The sequence below is a fragment of the Micropterus salmoides genome, unplaced genomic scaffold, assembly GCF_014851395.1.
Source record: "Micropterus salmoides isolate LMB-PRFRI ecotype aquatic unplaced genomic scaffold, ASM1485139v1 Ms_hic_scaffold_11, whole genome shotgun sequence".
In the NCBI taxonomy this organism is placed as follows: Eukaryota; Metazoa; Chordata; class Actinopteri; order Centrarchiformes; family Centrarchidae; genus Micropterus; species Micropterus salmoides.
In genome coordinates, this window is record NW_024040152.1 from 1,174,408 (window position 1) to 1,193,841 (window position 19,434).

The window sequence follows — 19,434 nt, forward strand, 5'->3', positions numbered from 1 at the left end:
AAGTAAAAATTACACATTTGTGTGCACAGTGGGAAGCAATATCAATAAAGTGTTTTAATGCAAATTCAGAAAGTATTTATTATTGGTCACTTGATAGGCACACAGTCTTGTTATATATCACCATTAGCAGTAAAAAGAAATACATGTTTTCCACCAGGCCAGTAAAATGTGAAGTTTAGCTGCTGATCTGAGCTTCCCTGCTGGTACCATTTCATTACCAATAATATTCATCAGCTGTTTGTCTCACGAAGGTTAGGATTTCTGTCCACATAACAAAGTAACGTAAAGTAGAATAACGTATAGTTATAGCCTTCCATCTGGGAAAATCCAGAAAATCCATGATTTCTGCCGTCAGCTGTCAGTCCCGACTCCGTCTGGCTGTCGGCTCTCGTGCTAAATAACACGTGTGCTCCTTCAGTTGTCCAAATGTCGTCTTCTTGTTTATGGAATTTTATTGGCAGTTGGCACACAACGAAATGGTGCATTCCTGCCACCTGTCCAAATGTCACTTCTCTTCTTACTTCTAATAAACCAGAAGACTACTCAGAGTCTCTCTCTATCACAACAACAGACTAGTGGTCATATTGTCAGAGCTGAATACACAGCTACAACAATAATAAACATAGGCCAACAATGTGACAGTGAACCACAAAAAAATAGGATTTGAACTGTGAACTTTATTAACTTATTAAATCAACACGTCCATAACTTATGAACTATAAATAGGCTAAAACAAATGCTTTGATATGACTCGATTGGAAAAACTTTGCCAAAGGATTTTCCATGAACATCAGTGGACCAGAAGGCCTTGTGTGCAGTACTGGAGCATGTTAGGACTACTTCCTTTTATAAATGTTTTCTGGTCAGAAGTACAGTACTCGTGCAGCACTGAGTAGCTGTTTTAAACTGCTACAGTAAAACTAGGAACAGAAAAAGCTCACTCCTAATGAGCTCCACAGAGCTCCTGTTCTTGCTGAGAAATTGCTAATGAGCTTGAGTAATTGTAAAGGGTGGTATGAACACAGATTTTGGCTGAAATATTTGGCATTGTTTGCAGTAGTACTATCCAAACAATGAAATCACTCATAAATAATCTATCTACAAACATGTCTCAATTTAATTCAACACCAATTTTATGATTGGTCAGTAAATATATTTATGTATTTATTTTTTCAGTTTCTATTCAGCCTATTGTTAATTCTATAGTATTGAATGATGCAATTCTATAGATTGGTTAAGCATAACACATAGTTGTTTATACTCTTCACGTATTTTATTTTGATAATTAAATGTGTATTAAATAGTCTATATCTCTCTCATATCTCTTAGTAAATTAATGCTGATGTGACTGTATAGCCTACCTCAACCTTAAAAGACAAATCATACCATATTGTAGGCATGTGCTTCATTTACATTGTTTCAATATTTCTTAACAAATACGCAGCATATGAAATCCAGAGTAATCAATAAGAAAATTAGTTTTATTAAGTCATTAAACTGCCTCGGCATGCTGTCACAAGTCTGACAGGCCGACGTGCACCACGCAGAACACTGCCCGACAAATTGTGACGTTTGGCTTGATACTCTCTGATTGATTCTCCCTATCTCATCTTGTCTCGTCGTCGTGATGTTTAACATCATAGAGTATGATGTTAACATCATAGAGTATGGTCTAACATCATAGAGTATGATGTTAACATCATAGAGTATGGTCTAACATCATAGAGCAGCTTCTCTTTTATGAAAAGCGCTGTGAGATAACTGTTGTTGTGATTTGGCGCTATATAAATAAAATTGAATTGAATTGATTTTCATTGCTGTGACTCACTCGTTTCATTTAGGTAGTAACATTATGCCTGGTATTATTTTATGCATAGGGTATCTATTTTAGGTAGATTGGTACTGTGAAGCACAAGTAACAAAGTATTCTGCACTTATACTGTAACTGCAGTACCTTTCCATATTGGGTGATGTGGGCTAATGTGTCCTACTTGTAGTTAATGGGCACAAATGTTCAAATATGGCCCTTCAAGTAATATTTAGTTGTAGATGACACAAAGTGGTGTAACGAGCAAGAAATAAGCATTGCATACTGTATCACAATCATAAAAAACATAAAGGCACAATTGTGAAAATAACCTGTTTCATTATTCCTTTTGGTGATATGTATTCAGTCAACGTCAAAATGCAACTGTTCATTTTCATCTGTACAGGTAATTCCATTTAGACCACAGACCCATCAGTGCTGTATTCTAAGTTAGCCATGAAACAGTTAGCTAAGGTTAACTTATTTAGCTACCATATTGGATTTAATACTGTGTTACAAGGACTTTCCTACAATAAAAAGTGGACCTGGATTCTGCTGGGTTATCAAGCATCAGAACGGTGGTTGGCCCTCTCTTTGGCTCTTCTTCTGGCTCGCTGCAGTTCAGCCATCATGGGTAGAGGACCCTCATACATGTTGGTCTGGATTGATCTCAGCTTCTCCTGGTAGTCCTTTGGCAAGCCATTCTGCTCTGCTCCCATCACAATCACCTGCAGCAGTTGAAGCTGAATATATTGACTGTACTTACACTACAGATTTCAGCAAAAACAAGGATCAGTTCAAGTTGGGACAGGCTGCTCGTATCCCCCCTCAATGTTGAAAGCATTGCTTTGGCCCAGTCTGATGCGTTTGCTGCAGCTGACCGGCCGGTTGCCGCGGTCACGGATAATAAAGTAAAACATTATAAAAACTCCTGGTTGTCTCCTACAGATGAGGACGATGTTAAGCCGCGGTTCCACCAGAGGAACTATACCTGGGAAGGGAACCTTAAGAGGAACTCACTGCGTTTCCACTGCAGGGACCAGGGTCTAAATTTACGGTCTTTATTTTACCGGTACTTTGGGGGGGAGGGGCTTGCCTTGTGGTGAATTTCTGAATGGTCAAGTAGAGGCTACTGGCTTCAGATCGAGCATGTCAGCTGTTTTTCTACGACTGCTCCTCTCTTTTCCACCATTGTTTGCAAACCAATAAATCACAATCAACAGTCAAATAGCACACACAAGATTGTACGTCGGCATTAAATTTATTGCTCGGAAACAGCAGCCAAAGTGCAGCGGTGTGTTTACAGCTAACAGCTGATGGAGTTACGCTAAATACTGGGTCCGGAGTTGTTATTTTAAGTTTTCATCAAGTTTTCAAGGAGTTAGTCTCCTCCTCTCCAAAACAAGCAGACCTGCTGATTAAAGCAGGTAATAAAGCTCGTTAAAAATCATGTTCCTCCGACGCTCAGGCCGTAACATATGTGATTGCTGCAGCTGATCTACAGCTCTTGTCGGCTGGAAATGATTTAATGACCTTCCAAACTGACAAATTGACGTTTGTGTTTCTTTCCTTGTGCTGGACTTGATGGCTTTATCCAGTTTATTATATTTGCAATAAACTTTAACATGTGTCTCTTCATTATACTCCCACACAAAAAAGCTATTTTATAATGGTCAAGCATTGCCTCCATTTTTTCATTATATTCTAATCAAATCTGATGTTTATTTATAAATTTTGTATAATTTGCGTATAAGCCTACAGCCTACGTCAGCTGCTTAATTTGCCTAATTTTTGCAGGTCTTTAGACCGTGGTGGAAACACACACAACAGTGGGCTGAAGGAACCTTTTAGTTCCTTGAAAAGATATCCGGGGACAAAAAAGTTCCGGGTACTTTTGGTGGAATTGAGGCTTTAGTGGATATCCTGTCAACTAGTAAACTCTCAAATTTACAGATTTCTTTTTACAGTTCTCAGTGGGACAGATTGGACAAAATTCCAAATTTACAAATGTAACTTGACCCACAAATTGACAGGAAGTGATCGGCAAATGTGCAAAAACTGTTAATAACGCTTTGTATGTGAAATTAAAATTTGTGCACATTTTGCGCATTTTCAAATCACCCTGCATTGTTGTGGATATGATTTTACACAACACAAATGTAAAAATACATATTTGTGGATAGTAATAATACTTGTGCATCATAGTACACATTTGTGGATTGTCTTCTTTGGGTAACAAATATTAAAGTCAAATAAAAACTGCCATAATTATGTCCCCATCACTTCTGGAACCATTTGTTAAAAATGCTCTGAAAAATAGCTTATAGATGAAACAAATGTGCATTGTCCTAAAAAAAATAACTTAAGCCGAAAAAACAAGCTGCTGATTACTGCATTATAATCCATTATATTTTTATATTTATGAATTATTAACAGCCAACTGATTTTTGTTTTGTTTTCCTCTATTTAAAAAAAATAATTTCACCATAAATTGGAGCAGAAAATGTGTCCAGAATGCAGGAATTTAAGTGTTTAATGCTCCAATTTTCAGAGGGAAGGACACTCAGACGCCGCGCTCATGTATTTCAGCATTTATTTTTTCAAAATAGTGTGAAAAACCTTCTTGTCTTGTTATCGTGCATCGTCACGTCTCATGACCCAACTGTATCATTACGCCCCTAATCTGAGCCCTTATGTCCCCACCTCTTTTCAACACAAAGTGATGCCCTTGTTATTACTTGTTTAAATGCGGTAAGAATGGTTCATTAGTGACTACTCTACTCACCACCACAGTTTAATGTAACTCAATTATTTGTCAACAGTTTTTTAAAAATGCATGAGAGAAAGGGACCAAGACTGGAAGGGGGTCCACACGGACTGCTTGAATATAGGGCCCAGAATTTTGTGCTACGCCCCTGACTTTTTTGTTTTGTGTAATAGCCATGTGAGCTACACTATGTCAGGCTACAAAGATCACACTGAATTTGTAATTTCTCTATGCTGGCAGGGAACAATATAGTGGATTCTTGAATACACACTATAGAAGACAAAGCTCCAACCGCAAAGCCAAGCTGTCCTTCAATGCATACTGCTTTTCTCTTGTGCATGTTTGGAGCTCTAACATGTGCAAAAGAACAATCTGGTATTGTAGCCAACAAGCTGGCAGATCTGTAAAATATAGCATAGCAGAGGATGTGTGTCCTGAGTATTTTGACCAGTTGATCACATAGTCAGGTGACGAAGGGTGTAAGCACACTGATCCCTATTCCAGATGCTTCACAAAGAGAAATGGGTTGGAGTAAATAGGTGATGATGCCCCTGACCTGAATCATGATTGTATTCTTTTGTCTGCGTGATCAACCAAGCTTCATAATATAAAAACATGAATAATGATGAAAACATTTCTTGATTTTGTTGATAAAAAAAACATAACAAAGGTAGCATTATGGTTCTCTTAAACTGTAGTTACTGTTACATTTTTAAGAAACAAGGTCGCCTAGTTACCCACTAAATTTAAGACGTGATTTTTTGATGATGTTTTAAAAAAAGAATATCAGCAGATATGTCTTAAGTTATACACTAACATGTATCATGTAACTGTTAAATAATGATATCAACAATCCTGATACATTACTGTAGGATGCCAGTCAGAGTGTGAAATTAGTGCCATATATATTCTGGTGTAGGAGTGCTTCATCCTTACAATCAGACACAAAACACTGCTGCATGGTTACTGAACTCATTTAAACATGATCCACAATAACTGCATAATGTATCCAGTGAATCAGATAATACTCAGTCATTACCACCCACCAGCACTTGAATCAGATAACAAAATTAACTTGATGTTGCTTCTTGCAATGCCTTCTGGGACTGAAAGTTGCCCTTGTTCTTAAAGTTGTACACAGTTGCTTTTTTACACTTATGATTCAAACCCATCTTGATGATAATGCCAGCCATTCAACAAACACTGACTGTGCCACTCCGTTAATTATAGAAAATGAAAGTTTATTAGGTACACCTAGCTGAAACTTATCCAGTCTAATTGTCCTGCAATAAATCATCCCTTCTCGGAAGTTCTAATGTTTGTTAAAAATGTTTTCGAAAAGTGTTGTTCATGATCATTTAGAAGGATTTTGCTTGCCGTGCTGTTTGGACTGTATTGTACTGGAAGGCGTTTATGTTATTTAGCCACTCCTCATATAATATTTAAATGGAATTATAGAAACTACTGTCAATATGCAATACAACCTGAGGCCAAAGGTGAGGATGCCAATGATGGTCGTTCAGACTTTGCCTCAGGTGGCTCTAATGACCATAGCGACTGTCGTTACAACATCCAGAAGCACTAACGAACCAATTCAATTCAATTCAATTCATTTCAGTTTTATTTAACAGTAATCTCACAGCGCTTTTCATAAAAGAGCAGGTCTAGACCATACTCTATGATGTTATTTACAGAAGCCCAACAGAACCAGTGGTATCGATCATCTTGGACAAGTCCACTTGCCATTGATTTTAACATTCCTTGGATAACTATGACCTGGATGATTGAAAATCTTCACAGACAATACAACCAGGGCTGTAACTAAGGTTAAGAAATTAGTGAGGTCCAGATTATTTTTATTTTTTTAATAGTGCTTATTTACGGTAATTCATACCAAAATTAAACTAAAACACAGTTATACACTAGAGTCACACAAACTAAAAGTTTAAGGAAATACATACAAAGAAACCTGTTGGCAAAAACTACTTGTATCATTAAGTGATTTCATTGAAAAACTACATATAGCCCCTTTAAGAGAGATGCTGTGCACATTTACGTACAAGGCACAGCAGAATAACTTCCTATTAAAATCACCTGGCACACCTACAGGATCAGTCAGGTTCTAATGTTAATGTTTTAACACCACAAAACAAGTGGCTCCCAGCACAACACAGACTTCAACATAAACTCCATGTAAGGATACAAAACAACAATAAAGTTTTATATGCTGAAGCCCATAAGACAAAACGAGATTCAGATGATGTCAAGTGAAAACAGTCAACATCAGAAGGCTGTTACAGAGAGAGTCACGTTACCTCACCAGCTAACGTTGAGCAGTTGCTATCGTTATCCGGTGCAAAGTTGTAAAGCTTTCCATGTTACTATCATGTGTACCACCGGTATTTTGTCAAAGTGATGATTTAGCCCGAAGAAAGGATGTAACGGTAAAAAACAAATGTGGAGCGATTTGTTTACTAGCCTACCTGCCTGACCCACATAATATACAATAGGCTACTGCAACCAAACGGCAACAACAACACAGAGGAAAACCATAGAGTGTATATAAAAAGTGGACATAGACATCATGACGTCACCCGTTGGTTTGTGGACTGCCGTTCTGAATCCTCGAGTTTGAGTGATAGGGCGCTGTCATGTTGATTTTTTGCAACCAGTGGCACTGGACGTGACCATATTTGGACAAGACGGTGGAGCTAACGGCCGTGTGTGGAGCTAGCTAGCTTGCTTAGCTAGGTGCATCTGTAATTTATGTTAACAGTCCTTTTACCAAGGCTGACAATTTTGTCTACTGAACAACAGTCGAAAAACTAAATGTACTCACCAGAGAAAGTGAACAGCCAACTCTTAACCCCTTGACGCCGATTGTCGTGAATTCGCATCACACCTCTTCCTTGCAGACTGCAAGCCAAGATAGCGCATGGATTCCCCAAATGCCTGTTGGTACATATTCGATACATACCTAGGAACCTTTTGCAAGCCCTGGTTTCTCATTTATGCCTGTTGTCTCTAATTAGCATCATACCTGAATTTATATCTTTTCTATGTTCTATAGACAAATTAATAATCTTCACTTAATTTATCATCAGCTTGAAAGCAAATGAAAACACATCTTTTTTTTCTTTTTTTTTTGGAAAAAATTCAGGCGTCAAGGGGGCTAATAAGCTTTTTCATGGTTAAATTTACACAGTACCGTGGGTACTAGTCACTCTAGCCTGATTGACAGGTCGCCAAGGTAACAACTTGTCAATTATAGATAATCCCACCCTGAAGCATACCCTGCTTTCTGGTTTATTTTCCTCTAAATGGGACCATAATTTACAAAATTAACATCATGTTGTATTGAAGAAGACTTGAAACTATCGATTGAGACCATAAACTCATTAGGAAAGTGTTTAGTGAGGTAATAAATCAGGTAGCGTAATTTTACCATTATTTCTAATGGAGCCAGACTTCTTTTTTGCAACCAGAGGAGTCGCCTCCTGCTGGCCATTCAATAGAATGCAGGTTTAAGGGACTTGGCGTTCATCAGTTTGCTGACCGGAAGCTTCCCGCTTGAGGAAAAACCATCCACTAACGTTACAGTAAAGTTATTTACTGCGGTCTAAAGCTGATGATACACAGGGCAACTTTTTGAGCAATGTTGCTGGGCAATGTTGCTAGTGGCAAGTCCGACTATGTTTTGAACGAATAGGGGTGGTGCGGGGCGGGTGGCGGAGTGGTGGGGGAAGGGGATTACGGCGGTAATCTTTACTCATTACCATTTACGGCAACATTGCCCTGCACGATTGCTCTAAAAGTTGCTGCGTGTATCATCAGCTTTACTGTTAGAAAGTGTAGCAACAGTCTCATTTGTAATATTCAGTCCAGCTCACTAACCGTTTCACCCAATACTTGTAAGTTAGCACACACTGCTGAGCCTCCAGTGAAAGATACACAGATAGTAGTTAGTTATTGAAAAGCAGAAGGTGAGCTAACGGAGATGTAGCACGTCGGCTAAATGCAGTAAATGTAAAAATATCCTGTAAGGAGCATGGATTAGTTCAACCTGCACTGCACCGCTAGTGCCTGCTGAAAACTACATATTACCCCTTCAATGAGGACACGTTTTCATTCCTTACAACAGCGTTAATCCACCTCTGAGTCTAATTCATCATAGCTTACCTGTTAGCATGCAGCAGAGTTGCTCACAAGTCTCTGAGCTAGAGTCAAAGTCAAGTCTCAAGTCTGCAGTGTAAGTAAAAGTACAGATACCACACTCAAGTAAAACTAAAAGTCATCCAATATAAACCTACTAAAGTTTGTTTGGGACTTTGGCTATGTAAGAATTAGACTAGGAGGTAGAAACCAAAACTAAGTGAAACACTTGTTTCACACTATCTTTCCGCTCGGTCACAAACTGGCTGCAAAAACAGAGCTGGTGTAGGTACCAGATGTGGTCGGGTGGTCTGATCTGCTTGGGGTGCTCCTGGTAACATCACATAATGTGATTGGCTGTTGGTGTTTGATGACATGGCAGATTGTGATTGGTTGTATGTTGGAGTGTTTACGGACATAGTTTGCGGGTCCTCGGATCAACTATGGAGAACTTAGAGCCTACAGCCTGACCTTCAGCTGTAAAAGCCCTGAAAGCAGAAAGGCCATGATTGGTTAATTAACGTTACGACGCTAATGTTAGCTGCCGATCAAATTAAGCTAAAGTGTGTCTGTACATTGTTACCTTAATGCAAATGTGAAATTAAAGCTGCAAGCAGCAATGGGCGGGCCCTCGCACATGTAGCGCGGCGAGGTGTGAGGCAGCCGCGTTACATATTCTGGAGCTCTGCTGGCGCGGCTATGAATTTCCTACATGCTTCGTACGCTGCACAAAGGTGTTAATCATCACTTTGTGTGTCCCCTTTGTGGCGCTACATAGCACTTGGTGCTATGACTATAACTGAATATTGCCATGTAGATGTGTTCAGGGCATGACTGTTATCAAGTATGTCAAGTTTCGTGCAGATGAGAACATGTACACTGAAGTTACAACAACTTCCTCTTTCATGGCAAATCATGGATTTTGGATGCTACGCCATGGGCATGCCGTTTCACGAAAACTCATCATTTGTACAACTTTTAATAATCTGTGAGATTCGACTAGACAGCGAAAATCTGAAGTCGGTCAGATTGATTCTCTAGGAGGAGTTTGTTAAAGTATGGAGTGTGTAAATCATCTAAAAATGACCATTAAATCCAAAATAGCCGACTTCCTGTTGGGTTTAGGCAATGGCTCCAAAAGGCTTTTTTGTACTTCTGGACATGACGTACCAGAGAAATTTTGTACACGTCGGTGAAACTTTGTTCGGGGGCTGCTCTGTATGGGGCGCTAGAAAGCCATTTTGCTACGCCCATGAGCAAAACCCATAAAAGACTAATTTGCATAGATTGGTGAGTTTTCAAGTATGTTTAGGCCCCCAAAATTGAGGTTACTTTGCAGATGAAAGAAAGAAAGAAAGAAAGAAAATCCCGTCAGTTTCAATAGCGACCTCACACGTTTCATGCTCGGGCCCTAATAAAAGCAGATATATTTATCAATAGAAACCCAAAGCAGATCTGATAAATATGTAAATTGTGCACAATGTAGTTTGTCCGAGGCGCGCTGCCATAGTGTGATGTTACTGGCAGACGCAGGACCCCGAGCAGATCTGACCAGCCGAGCACATCTGATACCTACACCAGTCTGCTGCGCAGTCACACATGACACCACAATGCTCTCACTACAATGCTCTCCCTTTAATAAGCCTAAATGGAAACCACTTCTAGAAAAATCTAGTACTGGTTTGAATAGACCCCTGCGCACTAACTCAGTCCTCATGAAGTCTGTTAAAACTGTGGCCAATCTGCTGGGTCATTTGGTGGAGCAGCAACTGTTCCATTAGGGTCTGAGCTGCTTGTTGCTGCTGGCTGTACATCTCTGGTTGTGCTTGTATTGACGGATGACCCCACATCTACTCTACTGACAAACTTAAGCATAGCCCCTGTAAATTATTGAGATTTTCTATATATTAATGTTATCAGCTCCATCAGGCCCATTCAAACAGGATCTTCCAGGTTTCCTTTAATACATTTTCAAATATAAAATACTATAAAATGACTTAGCTGAATATGTGATGCTTACTATTTAGTGAGATGTGCATCCATAATTTTATAACATGAATATATAGCTTGAGTACAAACTAAGTAGCTACTGGCTAAAAAATAATATAATAATGGAAACCTAATAAGCCTGTAACCTGCCTATAGCAGACATTAACATGATCTTTCTCTCAGTTTAACATTAGCTAGCGGATGTGAATGATTACATTACCCGACCATTTATTTTATAACCATGGCAAAGCCAGCATGCAAAAAAGTGTGGCAAGCAAACACTCATCTAAAATTAAAAATTTAAATTTAAAAACCTTCAGCAAATGCCAGTCTAATCAAGTTAACCTCCCTTAGCCACAAAGTTAGTAGAAAACTAACATTACATAGCTGATGCTGAGCTAAACATGTTTGCTAACCCTCCAGGAGTGCGCACGCACATCCTACTCCAGTTTCCCTTTATAAATCACAATCAACTTGAAATGTTGCGTATATGAGTGAGCTCCTTGTCCGACCCTTTAAACGCCCATAGTTGCCTATAAATGGTCAGTGAGACGGCCCTCACTAATATCATTCATTCATTAACGTACTGACTACATGAAGATAAGGACGGCAAGTTCCGACAGAAACGCTACAAAACAAAACTCAGTGTGACACTGACGTTCCTTTTGGTGAAGCTGAAGTTTGTCATTTCGTTGGTAAAAGGGTAAAAGGCGCACATACACGGAACGCTTGTGCACCGGAGGAAAGGGGGCCCCGGAGCTCCACCCCTTTATAACCGATCTGCGGGAAGGTGCATCCCTCCTGAGTGGTGACGGAGGTGGAGGGGGATACAGAAATGCAAGACGGGATAACCCAGGGACTAATTTGGATTTGAAACCAAATGCATTCCACTTGTGTTTACACATTTATTTAGTCTACACAAACAGTCCACTCACTTAACGAGGCTGCTGGTGAGTTAAAAGAAATATGACTTGCTTCATGTGACACAAGCAGTACACTTAAAGATTTAATTAATAAATAGTGTTATATTTTACCATACCATGTTTTAACAAGCAGCGCATCACACCCACACGCTGGCGCACAGCGTTTGGCTTTTTATAGATCACAGCCTTTGCGTGGAAGGTGGCATATGCCTGTTTCCAGCCCTGTTTTGTGCGTACGCACTGTTTATAAATGAGGTCCCAGGTGATTCACCTACCTGGGTGCGTTTTCATGTCCTTGTTAAAGTTTGATGTGGTCGATCCAGCATTCTTTATTTTGGTACAACAGATGTTATATTATATGATTCTTTTGTTGGGTTCTTATGTGAAGTTGTTATGGTGCTTTCAGACGAAAAGCAAAGCGATGTTCGGGCGGTGAGTTTACATACAAAGTCAATGCAAAGACGAGTAGAGCCGCGATTTCCTGTCGGGCGGAGCGAAGCGACGCGAAGGGGGCAGTGCTGCCGACACGAAGGCTACGCGTGAGTTGAATATTTTCAACTCAAGCGAGAAATTTGCATGACACTGAGTCGCAATAGCCTATCAATGTTGAGATTGTCCGTACATCACCAACAGCTTCAGAGCGTTGTGTGGAGAGGGCCAGGCAGAGCGGGTGATTGAAAATCTGCTGACCCACAGAGAGCTGCTAAACTTGGGTTAGAGGAGCAGGGAGCAGCACTCCAGCTTTTGGACAAATAAACACCCGTAGTTGGACTGGATTATGCTAGCAGCTTATTAACTACGCTGCTTGCTCGTTGGAGGAGCTCGGAGTAAACTGCTTTTATTAAATTAGCTTTTTACTTTAGTTTTTAGGATTGCAACTTTGATTTATCTTCACTGGAGCTTCTCAGCAGCTAGATTCCGTGCACATCCTGTTTCAGTGTTGTTAGCGTCGTTTGGCACTACTTCATATTTATATCAAAACTGGACAAAACTGGACATTGCTGGGAGAAAATAAAGTGAGGAGGTTGAACTACCTCGTGAGTTCAGAAAACATGTGTCTCTAACTTTATTCCAGCTATCGCTGTACTTTACTGGGACCAAGGTAGCACAGCATAGCCCTGATCGATCCAAACTCCATTCAGAAAAGAAACATTTTAGAAGTTGTTGTCCTGCTGACAGACCTGACAAAGCATGAATTCATATGTTTAACAAATCTGTATCATATTGTAGTTATTTTGGCATCAGTTTGATCCGTTTATTGCTATTTAATCACAGCAAAATGCTATCGCGTTGTGTGTGAACACAGGGATGTCCAGCGCTAAAACCCTCCCGAGGGAAGCGTTGCATGGATTAAATTCGCATTTGGTCTGAATGCACAGTTAGAGCCAATGGTTACAACAAATGGCACTGCAGCAGCAGGTGTGCTCGCCATGGTGTTATGCATTACCTATGTGCTGCACACCGGATGCGTAATGTTAGGCATGATGATAAGGGAGAGTTATATTCAGCTCGTGAGACATTTTCTTAATGTTAATTCGGCAAACTACATATTAAAAATAAAATAGAGTCCCAAATATTGAGTCAAGTCTTAAGTCTTCTAAGGAGTCAAGTCTGATTGTGTGTGACTTGAGTCCCCATCTCTGCCATTAACACACACATTTTATTTTATTTTGGATCAATCATGTGAGCACCAAATGTGGATTAATCCTCCCTTGAAAATATATTACTTGTATACTTTTTACTCTACTGCAGACATTTTCAAAGCTGAAGGCAGGCCTCCCCTGGGGGGCTCCACACTGTCTCAGAGCCTCAGTGAATGGAAGTGAAAATATATTCTTATAATTAATTATCAGAAGGATATCACAAAAAATAACCCAAATGTGTGTGATTTGGTTGAAGAGTAAGTTCAGAGATACAGTAGTGTTGAGGAAGTTTGGGGGGGAAACCTTGTTTCAGTTCAAACCATGTTTCAGTCTATGAGTTCCACCTCTGAGATATTTCCCCTCTAAACTACAACTAAGTTTGTTGTCTTAGATTGAGGCCCAAGAGGTAAAATGATCCATTATTTCACAAAAAAAGCAATGATTAGAGAAAAGTCCTAAAAATTATAACAGATTTGTATAGCAGAACTTTGTTTTTCTTAACAAAGGTCAGCCAACTGTATCTTAAATAGATAAGCTCTCCATCTCAACCAGTTACAGCAGTAAGCGCGGGTTGCCCGTTAATCGAAAGATTGGTGGTTCAATCCCCGGTTCCTCCACGCTACATCTTAAGGTGTCTTTCGGCAAGATACTGGTGGTTGTTCCACCAGTCTAATAAAGTGTGTGAATTTGTTAGTTTCTGTTTGAGCACTTAGGCTCAATGCTACAGTGACAGAAAGGTGCTATACAATTACAGAGCATTTACACAAAATAAAGTATCAAGAGAGTGAGACATACATTGTTTATGGGATTTGTTGACAATAAAAATGGAGAATAACATATCCTGTAAAACCTATAGACTTACTTTACTTTACAATTAATTTCTAAGAGTTGAAGAATTAGTTTGACATTTGTAACTGGAATCACTCCTCAAGAATTAAATTTAAGTGCTTTGAGTCTAAAATCAAGGATGTAGTGAAAGCAGCCTTACCTGTAGGTATTGTGGTGATGGTGGGGCATACACGCAGCTGTTCATTATGTAGGTCCGACAGTTAAGCTCCTGGCCTTTTGTCTTGACTGATAACTCCACAGGACTGTACGCACCTAATATCACATTCTCTTGACTGAGAGTGTACACATATGCATGCACATAAAAACACAAACATGGTACATGTCATTTTTTCAGGAATACATTGAAGGAATTCCATGAGAAGCCATTAAAGACATTGGTAAAGAAAAACCATTTTACCTGTCTAGAGACTCCAGATCAGACATGTTCATCCTCCACACCACACCCCATACCTCGTCCCCAGGGCTGTGCTCTATGGTGGCCACACCTCCATGCCACCTGACACTGGCAAGGCCTTTATGGTTCCCAAACACCAATTTATAGTCCTGAAAAAGAAAAAAAAACAGTTACATAGTACATGTGCACAGATAATATGAGACAGAATGTTGGTGCACCTAATAACAGACCGTACTTTGAGCATTGCCACACAATGTACTGTTGCAGAGGGGTTTTTGAGCTGGAGTCGCTCCTTCAGCAGGTTGCTGCCATATGCAAAGTACAGGAAGGTGTGGTTATTCTCCATGCTGTCTCCAGTTCCTGCCAGGAGAGAGATGAGGAAGATTATGAGCAGGCAACAATGACTGAGGTGGGGAGCCAAGCCGAGCCACAGCTGTTTTGAGGAGTAGAGGGCTGAGTTGATAGAGCATGAGTTGCAGAGTGACAGAAACGAAGCACTGGCCTTCCAGCACTCACACACCATTCTCATGCTAATCCCCTGCGCTGCCACTGAGCCCTATTCACACTCACAATACATGGTTTGACTCATGAATTAAGCCAACAGCACTAAGCCATACACATAGATTGTAATGCGGACACACACACACACACAGACACACAAACTTACTCATTTACTTATGTTTACATTAGTCTTCTCACCGGAGTTTAGTGTTATGTATTAGCATTAGTGTATACACCTTCCTTGTGTATTCAGGATCAGGTTTCATATTATAACAGTTTAGCATTTTTTTCATTTTCCCAGTATCACCAGGACAATTGCTGTACATTCTTTAATAGCAGCCTGCTGGGGCCTATTACCTCAGTTGCAAGCATTAGTGAAAGTGACAATATGGCTACAATATACCAGGAATCTATTTGAATGCATATAGAGACAAAGACTGTATCAAATTCCTGCTGGATATGAGGAAAATACCTTATCGTTATCGTTGCACTTGTCTTGGTAAGCTCTTGTACAGATCTACGAAGTGTTGAAAAGCATTTACGTTATTGTCGAATTTATTGATTAAGGATATACTTCTTGCCAGATTAGTTTGTACATTTATGACTTGTGCAGGAGTTATCTGCCCTTGTTTCCCCCCAGCTGTTTGGGGGTGGGCTCATTGAGACTTGAGTTATAATTTTATCACCAGCTTTATTTATTTCCCATAAAAATTTAGAGATGTTCGAGTCCAGTGACTTAAACCACACAGCAGACGGTTTGGTGGGAATCACTGAAGACAGGTAATTGATTTTGGGCAGGAGCATCATTTTTATGGTGTGGACTCTTCCCATGAGTGATATGGGCAATGTTGTCCATCACACGAGGTCTTCCTCTTCTATCCTATTGATTTAAGCAGAAGGTTGTAATTTAACCGGCCCTGCGATGGACTGGCGACCTGTCCAGGGTGTACCCCGCCTTTCGCCCGATGTAAGCTGGGATTGGCTCCAGCCCCCCGTGACCCTGCAGGGTAAGCGGTTGACAATGGATGGATGGTGTAATTTAACCATGTCAGTTCTGACAGCCTAGAGGAAATATTGACACCCAGATATTTAATATTACCTGACTGTAGCAGCCTGGTAGACTATGGAAACCACATATTACAGGTATTTGACACACACAGTTTGAAGACAATAAAATAGGTTTAACGGTGTAATATTTACAAAATATAGGCCTACAGCTTGCCTTAACTTTAAAAATTACAGTGTTTCCCACAATATATTAACAGCTGGTAAAGTATGTTTGGTGACCAATTTTAGTATTTTACAAAGAAACACAGACAGAGATGTTATTGGTCACACGGCGCAGACACGGTGAACGTTTTATAAACACAGAGTGACAGTGAACACACCAGTCATTCCACGTTGGTTTGAATTCACATGCGACACACCTGGGGCCTGCACCACGAAGCGAGTTTAACATACCCAGGATATCTTTTCGTTATCTGGCTTCACTAATCCTAACATTCGCGACCAGGATAAGCGATCACACAAAGCTGGTTATCATCGCAGACATGAGCAAGTCCACTGGCAGCGGAGCGGCATATTTTACAAACAAAGAGCAAACTGTAATATTGGACAAATAGTCTAAGTAGCACAGCGGCAGCTGACACATGCGTGAATGCCTAAATGAACAGCATAAACCAGTGGTCGGCAATGGGCGGCCAGCGGGCCAGAACCGGCCCGCCAGCAATAAGATCTGGCCGGCGGCAAGATTGCTTTGATAGCAGAAAAAATTTAAATAAATAAATTGATAGTGGCTGGTGCTGAAACAGATCTCAGTCAAGACAGCTACAGTTACTCCCACAATAACTTCCTCTTAAGTGATTGTGCCTCCAAAATTTATCATTTCTTATTTTGAAAAATTCTGAAGGACATTCAGAAGACTCTGGCCTGCTTGACACACCTCTGAAAAAGCGTCAGTAAACATGTGAATTCCCTGAGTATCCTCAGGGAAATTAAAATAAGCCTCCATAGGTTTATTTAGGCCTACAGATAAAACGTCAGGACGCGCACACACACTGCAGCACAGCACATGCTTTATTGTGAGCATGTGCATAAGTGTCCTTATAATCAATTTGTTTAACAAGGGCAAAAATCATCTGTAGTAGGCTAAGTTGGGATCGATCATTCAACCTTCCAGCGGGAGTCCCGCATATTACTGATTAAGCTTAACGTGTACACAAGTTTGACGATGTTTTGGACTGTCATGTAATGCTTGAAAAAAAATTGCCCTGATGCCAGAGTTATTTGACGACCCCTGACCTACTATAATAATGTGTTGATTTGATGTGTTCTTATGGTCTATGAAAATATTAGCTTTAGGGGAGAACTGGAAACAATACCCACTGACATTTTACGTAGTTGCTGAGGGTTGAACAGGTTGTTTCAGGTCAGTTTATCAAAGAGCCAGCAGACGGTCCCTCACGAATATTTAGAGAGATTGGACTCATTTTTGTCAAGATACCTTTTTTCGCGACATAAAAGTAAATTTCTGTGACATAGGCCTACTTAATTTTCGATTACTAAGTATGTCACTGAATCCAATCATGGATTACCTTAATAACCGTTTTCCTGCCTAAAACGTACAGTTTTGAAACACCTGACCAACTACTAGCAACTGTTAATCAGGCTCACAGAAAAACTCACCAGAGTAGGTGTCAATATGTATATATGTTTTGATGATAGATATCATCCATCTGTCCATTGGTACATCCATTTGAATATAAATCCATGAAAGACCATGATATAGATAAAAAGACCTCTCTCTTTCCTGATGATATACAGGATATTATCATGGATGGAAAGAGATAATATCTACAAATCTACAATCTAGTCATCTATTTATGGACTCATGATGGATGGTTGGTTGAGGATTAGATGGATGTGTCATACATCCATAAACAGTTCACCTATAGTATATCGATATAATTTAATTAATCAAATAGAATTGTTGTACAACTAACCCCTGCATGTCGTATTTACTTTGCGACGACTCCCAGTCTGTTTTCTGCCGTCACAGTCACTCTGTAGCTACTCTCACGTTACTTTCAGTAACAATTCCACTTCATTGTTGGTGTGGTTATTTGTCTGTAGTACTTTCTTCTTTTGCCAAATCTTCTGAAACTGCATCTGTTTCATGTTTACACTGGCAGGCGCATGCCCAGTGTACGTGAACGTGTACCACTAGATGTGTTTTCAGTCGTTTTAATATAGACAGAGATCAACTCTGATGCGCAGCTGAAACGCTGCTGTGGACGGAGAAGATCGTTTTCGTTATAAAACTGTTTTAAAAACGTAGCAGTGTGGATGTAGCCTCACATTACCCCACTCCTCTCTCTACTCCTCTCATGTCAACCCTCCCGTTTTCCCGAGATTCTCCCGTATTTTTCTGTTCTCACCTGGTATCCACCCGTTAAATGTTTCCCTGTAAATCTTTAACCTTTATAAAATCAAATAAAAACCTGCTGGGTGTATTTAAAGTGTTTGCTACTCTTTTCTCTGGTAGAGCCAGTGGCAGTAGGGCTATGTAAAGGATGTAGACTGTGCTTCTTGCACAAAGATTTAATAGATGAAAACAACCCACTGAAATAATGTTAAGCCACTAGTAAGTTCTGAACCATATGAAATCCTAATGAATATACTAACTATAAATAATATTAACAATATACTAATAATGTGGAATTAACATTGTAGGGGTAAACCGGGGCGAAGTAACAAGACGATTTCCTCAGAGCCCTGACTGCGTTTGCAGTCCAAGCTGTGACAGCACCTTCAGCACGCAACCCTTGATGGAGCTGCCAAATATCACATGATTTTGTCATCCTTTCCCGCAGCCGTCTTCGGAAAACTGTTTTTGTGCACAGCAAGTAGCCTAAATTTCTGAAGCGGGACTCTTTTAATCTACAGGTTATTTCGTGTTTTAACACACCCTGAAGTTTGCCCTGTCATAGTTTTTCTGTATAAAAATAAATTGTGTTTATATGTCAGGAGTTCCTGTCGGGACGAATGTGACACTTGTTACTTTTGTCCCGCAACACCTGACCACAAAAGTTTCTTTTGTCCCGCTGCTAATGTGGTGACCTTTCTGTGCGTTGCAGCATTTATTAAAACATTCTTTGTGTGCTGCTGCCGTGTTGATGATAAAATGTGATGCACGTGAACAGATTGCCGCAATAATATGACAGTGTGTTGAACAGCAAATGTCATCCTACTTTTGTCAGGCTACATCCACACTGGGGCGTGAGCCTTATAGAAGCAAATTAAAGTGGAAAAATATTTTAATGCAAGCAACTATGGTCGGATTATCTAGAAAATAAATATGTGGTATGTTATAAGAAGTTAGATTCAAGAATTACACAACTAATTGTTGT

At 39.9% G+C, this 19,434-nt stretch overlaps 1 protein-coding gene across 1 annotated transcript; it reads right to left on the bottom strand.

Moving 5' to 3' along the window:
• Positions 1-226: 226 nt before the first annotated feature.
• On the bottom strand, positions 227-14,945 carry ggctb (gamma-glutamylcyclotransferase b). Its single transcript, XM_038710275.1, has 4 exons — positions 14,760-14,945; positions 14,528-14,673; positions 14,270-14,402; positions 227-2,535 (listed from the first exon to the last, which is right to left on the bottom strand). The coding sequence occupies exons 1-4, from the start codon at positions 14,868-14,870 to the stop codon at positions 2,371-2,373; spliced, it is 555 nt and encodes a 184-aa protein (XP_038566203.1). The 5' UTR covers positions 14,871-14,945; the 3' UTR covers positions 227-2,370.
• Between the last annotated feature and the right edge of the window lie 4,489 nt (positions 14,946-19,434).

Excerpts from the sequence above, each read along its gene's own strand:
- ggctb (XM_038710275.1), bottom strand. The coding sequence starts at position 14,870 with ATGGAGAATAACCACACCTTCCTGTACTTTGCATATGGCAGCAACCTG. Across the intron at positions 14,674-14,759 it reads ATTGTGTGGCAATGCTCAAA|GACTATAAATTGGTGTTTGG; the intron begins GTACGGTCTGTT and ends TTTCTTTTTCAG. Across the intron at positions 14,403-14,527 it reads GATCTGGAGTCTCTAGACAG|TCAAGAGAATGTGATATTAG; the intron begins GTAAAATGGTTT and ends GTACACTCTCAG.